This window comes from Cydia pomonella, chromosome 10, assembly GCF_033807575.1.
Source record: "Cydia pomonella isolate Wapato2018A chromosome 10, ilCydPomo1, whole genome shotgun sequence".
In the NCBI taxonomy this organism is placed as follows: domain Eukaryota; kingdom Metazoa; phylum Arthropoda; class Insecta; order Lepidoptera; family Tortricidae; genus Cydia; species Cydia pomonella.
In genome coordinates this window covers 17,546,182-17,553,507 of record NC_084712.1, presented here as the reverse complement: position 1 = coordinate 17,553,507, position 7,326 = coordinate 17,546,182, and the positions used below count along the sequence as shown (strand labels likewise).

The 7,326-nt window shown below is 36.1% G+C and overlaps 1 protein-coding gene across 1 annotated transcript; it reads left to right on the top strand.

The window, feature by feature from the left end:
* The first annotated feature begins 2,097 nt into the window (after positions 1-2,097).
* Positions 2,098-5,861, top strand: LOC133522293 (lipase 1-like). Its single transcript, XM_061857576.1, has 4 exons — positions 2,098-3,163; positions 3,420-3,790; positions 4,000-4,152; positions 4,444-5,861. Exons 1-4 carry the CDS (start codon positions 3,103-3,105, stop codon positions 4,834-4,836), a joined length of 978 nt encoding a protein of 325 aa, XP_061713560.1. The 5' UTR covers positions 2,098-3,102; the 3' UTR covers positions 4,837-5,861.
* Positions 5,862-7,326: the final 1,465 nt, after the last annotated feature.

Sequence of the window (7,326 nt, the reverse complement as noted above, 5' to 3'; positions counted from 1 at the left end):
AGTCCACTAGTGGAACTTTTAACTAATTCCAGATCATTTGCATTATAAGCGAAATGATTCCCATTCCACGCCTGCAAGCACTGAGTTTCAATAATATTGTAATTTAGCTACAATCTGCCTCAAAACTTTACGGCTACCCCTTCATTAATGCCATGTTAATTGTTTTAGGAGTTGCTTAGAACTTTACTATGTTATGATACGCTTAAGTATATTAGTACACTCTGTATATTTTCATTATTATTATAAATAATCTGGAATTAGTTAAAAGTTCCACTAGTGGACTAGGTTAGTCTTAAATCGACCTTTTATTTATTCTTATTTATTTATTATTTAAATAATAATTAACTTGTTGCGGTGTTCGCAAATTCTATGTATCCTCCTGAGTTCCTGAGGCCTTTATAAAGGACAAATTCCAAAACATTATTTTTAACTTTCACTGAACACGACATGGTCCCAAATTCAAAAACAAAACATCGCCATCCTCGAAACGTCAGAGGTAAATTTAAAGCTTAATTTTACGCGATTAAGTCCCGTACGAGTTAAAATCAGTGTTTTGGTTGGACATTTGTATCTGCTCGAAGACGAGCATTGATGAGTTTGAATTTAATGCCAACACCTATGGTCCTATAAGACGAGACATTCGCACTATCAACGATGATATTGTATATGACCATGGAGCCCAATTCTGATTTGACAATTTGTTATGGTTTTTAACTGGTTTTGTTACGACCTTGAAGATCGGTCACGCAAATCGGTGCATGTTAAATGAAGTTAATGGGGAAGTATAGCAAGAGCTCGTCCATAGAAAAAGAGAAAATGTTTTTCCACTTTTAAATATTTCGATTCTCAATGATTTTTAGGGTTCCGTAGCCAAATGGCAAAAAACGGAACCCTTATAGATTCGTCATGTCCGTCTGTCTGTCCGATTCTGTCACAGCCACTTTTTTCCGAAACTATAAAAGCTATACTGTTCAAACTTGGTAAGTAGATGTACTATATGAACCGCATTATGATGTTTACACAAAAATAGAAAAAAAACATTAAATTTTGGGGGTTCCCCATACTTAGAACTGAAACTCAAAAAATCTTTTTTCATCAAACCCATACGTGTGGGGTAGGTCTTTAAAAATGATATTGAGGTTTCTAATATCATTTTTTTTCTAAACTGAATAGTTTGCGCGAGAGACACTTCCAAAGTGGTAAAAAGTGTATCACCCCCCCGTAACTTCTAAAATAACAGAATGAAAAATCTAAAAAAATATATGATATACATTGCCATGCAAACTTCCACCGAAAATTGGTTCGAACGAGATCTAGTAAGTAGTTTTTTTTTAATACGTCTTAAAATTAAAAAAAAAAAAAAACATCAAACTCATACGTGTGGGGTATATATGGATAGGTCTTCAAAAATGATATTTAGGTTTCTAATATCATTTTTTACTAAACTGAATAGTTTGCGCGAGAGACACTTCCAAAGTGAAAAAAATTGTGTCCCCCCCCCCGTAACTTCTAAAATAACAGAATGAAAAAATCTAAAAAAAATATATGATATACATTCTCATGCAAACTTCCACCGAAAATTGGTTTGAACGAGATCTAGTGAGTAGTTTTTTTTAATACGTCATAAAATTAAAAAAAAAAGATCATCAAACCCATACGTGTGGGGTGTCTATGGATAGGTCTTCAAAAATGATATTTAGGTTCCTAATATCATTTTTTTTTCTAAACTGAATAGTTTGCGCGAGAGACACTTCTAAAGTGGTAAAATGTGTCCAAAGTGGTAAAATGTTGAACAAGATCTAGTAAGTAGATTTTTTTAATACGTCTTAAATGGGACGGAACCCTTCATGCGCGAGTCCGACCGCTTTTTTATTATGTTATTGACACAACGACGTTATTTCGTTAGGATCGCAAAATTATTCTTCCATCTTAAAGTCGTGCGTAAGATGCGCGTTAATCACAAAGACAATCAACAAAAACCGAAATATAATCCAATAAAATATTGACTATGGAAATATGAAAAACATCTGTCGATGAACGTTTATTTACATGATAAATAATCAAAGATGATAATGCAATTTTAAATAATGACAACGTTTTAATTAGTCATGCTTTATATCTTGTAATTTTCATTACACAGACATCTAAATTAAAATAGTCTCAGGTATATGAAATAAAATTATTTGCGATTACATGCTAAGCTAATTATGATAAACAATTAAGGAAGATAAAGCAGGAAAAATAACTCTTATCAATTTTATCACAGATTTACATAACAGCACAAGGTCGTGTTACTAGCAAATTAAATCAGTGTGTATACTTATATAATTAGTCGATAAACAAATTCTGCCATCAATTAATCAGAGATAGCGTATCAAAATTCAATTTCTAGTATCTATTCTAATCTTTAAATAATAACCTTAATGATTGGAAATAAAATGCATTTTCCAATTTTCGCCTCGACTAAAGTTATTAAAATCATAGAAGAGTGTGTTTTGCTCCATGCCTATTCGAAGTGATTTGGTGATAACACCTCAGTTGGCCGCAATGTATCAGAGTTTGCTGATCTTCCCAGTATTTCTGGCGGTGGTGTCGACAGGACGCTCGCCACACGCTGACTTGGTGGACAAACTGGAAAGGAGCCTGGAAGGCGGGAGATATTCTTCTGATGTTTTTGAAGACGGCAGGCTTGATTTGGTATGTGTTGATTGTCATTTAGGTACTTGAATAAAAATAAGCACAGGATTTAAATTGAATCGTGTACTTCTTTGACTGAATCGTACAGGGACCGAAAAACCCCTTCATTTGATTAATCCTTTCTATAGGGTAACCCAGATATGGGATATGGTCACACAGATTATATGGTGTTACCACCAAAATTCTTCGAGATTAAACTACTAATTATCAATTCGGTGCTCCAAGTATAATTAAAAACTAGACATCATTTACTTTTTACCGCAGGAAAGTGTAATAAGAAAATACCAGTATCCTTACGAATCCCACCACGTAGTGACAGAAGATGGATATATCCTGGGAGCTGTCCGTATTCCCCATGGTAGGGATCAGAATAACCAGCCCGGGTCCAAGCCAGTGGTCCTGATAATGCACGGTCTCCTCTCTTCTTGTGCTGACTTCGTTATGTTAGGACCTGGACATGCTTTATGTACGTAAAATTTTAGCTTTAAAAATTTACCAAAAAAATTTGAAATGAAAATTTGAACTCAAAATACTTAGTCACAGGGCGGGAAGTTGATCCATAAATTAGTATGAGAATTTGCATAGGGTTTTGATCATAAATGTTATCAAGACATAAAAAAGAAAACAATGGTATGGCAACGAAAATATTGATAAGCTCAATTAAGGACCTGTATGTCCTGTATATAAAGAAAACAAATATTAGATCAAAATATTTCTTCCAGCTTACATGCTTGCCGAAGAAGGATACGACGTTTGGCTTCTAAACGCGCGTGGCAACTTCCACTCCAGAAACCACACGACTTTGGACCCTAACAGGCGAGGGGACCCCTCTTTCTGGGCATTTAGTTGGGAAGAAATGGGACGATTAGACATCCCAGCATACATCGATTATATCTTAGAGGTCACGGGGCAGGAGAAGGTCCACTTTATTGGTCATTCCCAAGGAGGGACTTCATTCTTAGCCGGCATGTCGATGAGACCTGAATATAATGAGAAGATTATCTCCTTCCAAGGTTTTGCTCCTGCTGCTTTCTTTTACAATAATAGGAATCCGGTGTTTCTTAACATTGCCCCGTTTGAAAGGGTTTTAGAAGTAAGTGGATTTAAAATTGATACTTTTCTTATATAAAGAAATGTTAATCTAGTAACATGTGAAACAAACCTGAATAAGTTATTATAGACCAAAAAAGTCAAAATTTGAAATAACGATTATGTGTCAACATTTTTCATAATTTTGCTTGTTTTTAAAAGTGTTAAATATCCGATGACCTAAACGCTAAGCTAAATTGTACCGTTTTTCAGTCTCTCGCCGCTCAGATAGGTATCTACGAAATCTTGGGCAGAAACGACGTGCTCACGCTAATCCTCATGCGAGTGTGCCGTGACGGGGTCTTTACACAAACACTCTGCAAGCTGGTCGTCCGATACAACGAGAATGACGGTATGTTCAACACGGTAAGTGAACTAAGAATATGGTATAATCATTCGGCCATAAATACTAGTTTAATTATCTATTAAGCATATCCTAGAGCTTCCGTTGCCTTTACCATAATATAGGTAACAACTTGAAAAACTTAGTCTTCTACTATTACCAAGAACCAAGCTATGGAAGTGCATGGGTTACACGAAGTTATGCCCGAATCCGTTATTATGATTTACGGTAGGGACATGCTAGCTAACGTTCTGTCAGACACTTTAAAGCGTTAGGTCAATTTTGTTACTAAAACTATTTTAATTAAATTTCAGACAATGTTCCCAGCATTCCTCGGCCACGCTCCGTCTGGTTCATCAGTACGCCAACTCACGCACTACGGCCAGAACATCAGATTCGGCACTTTCAGCCGTTTCCACTACGGTCACATCCAGAATCTGATAACCTATGGGAGAGTGGACCCTCCTCCCTACAACTTGAATCTTATAACCGCACGAACCTACTTGCACTATGCACTCAATGATATCGAGGCTGACTTTAGGGACATTCTGCTGCTAAAAGAGTCGCTGCCGAATGCAAGGGCCATTCAAGCGCCGAGGCATAGCTTCAATCATATAGACTTTATTTGGAGCATGGATGCTAGGGATCAAGTGTATGAGACGGCTCTTCAGATGATGAGGGAAGCTGAGAGGCTGAGTTCAATATAATAAAATATTTTTTTTTAGTTTTTAGTTGTTTTAAACTTGTGACTTATAATGTAATGAAATGGAAATTTATTAGTAGTTTAGGTGACTGCTACATAATGAAAGGCATTAAAATACAAGTTATGAAATGAATTAAATGAGTGTCATACAAGGATCACACGAGTATAATAATATCTAATTATGTATAGTTACATACATTGCTTTATCGACATCAAGATCATATTAGGCTTCAACAATACAAAGTAATTTTATACTTACAAACTAATTAAAAGACAAACTAAACGTCGAATGGCGGCAATGAACACTTTTTCGCGCATGTCAGCATCCGTTTTTTTTATATTTTGAGACAAACTAGATTCGGAGCTGACTGCCATATTGTTCGATATCATTGCAACATGCGAGAATTGTCAATTTTGTTTGCAACTAACACTTAATTTCGAATAAAACGTCATCACGACTGATGTTACAATAGAGGCCAAATCAAATTTCTTTGTTTTTCAGAGATGTTCTAAATTTGAATGTAATAAAGGTAAGTAAGGTAAAATTACCATGCACCCACTGATACAGGTTTGTTTATTAGGCCGTTACCTTATCGTGTCTGAATATAATATGATGCATAGGGAGGTTATAATATGGATGTAGATAAAATTTATATTTGAACAACGAAGATACATAATATTAATCGTTCATTATATGACAAGGCGTAAGAATACTTTTTATTTTTTGAAAAGGCAAGATCTGTCATTACGATGATTTTAATTTTTTCTTAGGTTAGAACAAAGTGTGAACATGTCATTATAAATGTATAAAATTTAAATGCTTCTAACTCTTATAATAATTAAATATTCGAAAAAAAAGAAACGTTCCCAACGTTTACGTTCTCATAGCTGTGGTTGTTACACAACAAATTGTGTCAAATTATTTTTAATGATGTTAATATCCAAATGTTTGTATGAAAAGACGATTTCCCGCCGGTCCTCCACTTTCGTCTTAATGATAACATTGCTACACTTCGTCATTCTAAATGCCATGCATACCTAATCAGTATTCCATGACTTACAACTTCGCTGCTTGGCTAAGGTTTACAACAACCATTATCTGAATTGTAGAGTTTAGGATTCAGGGTAACAAACGCAGAAAGCCCCCAAATGCCTTTATTTTCTTGCAAGGATGTTCCGGATAACAAACGAGTGCCGCTAAGTTACAATCTCCGATTTATATCAGGAGCCCGGGAGTAGGGACAGACGGGAGATTACTTTAAGGGCTAACTCATAGTAGCAACTTTTGAGCGTCAGCGTCTAGTTAGCGCTATGAAAATAGCGTCGCTGCGCAGTTGCGTCAACGTTGCGTGCATCAGCAGCCATAAAGTTGACTAGACGCCGACGCTCCGGAGCTCGGAGACGTTAGTGTGTATCAGGCGAGGCGAGATCAGAGTCATAGTATAATTTTGTGATTTTGGGTAAAAAAATGGTGTACTGACATTGATATAATTTTATCTTCATCAATCAAGTCACTTTTCTTAACTAAAGATAGAACATAACCATAACCTCAAATAACATAAGGCTAAACTGTACTGCCATGTCAGATCAATGATTCTTAGAACTTAATTTATTTAGGTGACGCATCAAAGAATTCTCCAGTGGTATAATATCCCTAATAAAGTATCAGCAATAATCTGCTCAGAAATTACATACTTTTTTATACCTTACTTAGTATCTCAACCTAAGTTTTTTTTAAAAAAGACTTACCTTAAGTGGATTTTACCATGAGACCGATTCAGATTTAATGGCTGGCTAGGGTTTTGATTTTATTTTGATACGACCTTGAAGATCAGGCGATCTTCAAGCGCACCAATCAGCGTGACTAGCGTGAGCACGCTAATTGGTGCATGTGATATGAAATGAATCACCAAAACGATCGTCAAGTCGTACCAAAACCAATTACAAATATTAAATTAGAATCGACTTCCTAATCATCTCCGCTGTTTCCCCTCCACGGGAATCTCGAGGTAAACACTACTCTAATTCCAAAGATCGATTCGGTGACGGAGTTATCGGAATTGCTGCCATTTCTCCGGCTTCGGGCGATCTGTACGGATTAGAAGTGGATGAATTGATTCTAAACTTCAGGATGTGAGGGCTTTAATAGGATTCAGGGTGTTAATAGAGGAAGCGTGAACTAGTGTCTGCTAAAACTAATTTTACCGCTCGAATTCAGACAGCGCCAGCATTGCTGCTGCAGTATTGTGATTCACCATTGCTGTCGACTACATTGCAAATGTCACAATTCCAGGCGGTGACATGGACGCTACAATACTGCTGCAGTTACGGTGCCGACTGCAGGGATTGTCAAATATAATAAAAACTTCTTCATAAAAAACCTGGACAGTTCCAACGTCAGTCATCGTTTAGAAACTCCACTTGATGAGTCAAGTGTTTAGATCTTGTTCTATTTATGTATGTCTAGTAATGTTGGAAGTTATCGACCGTTAAT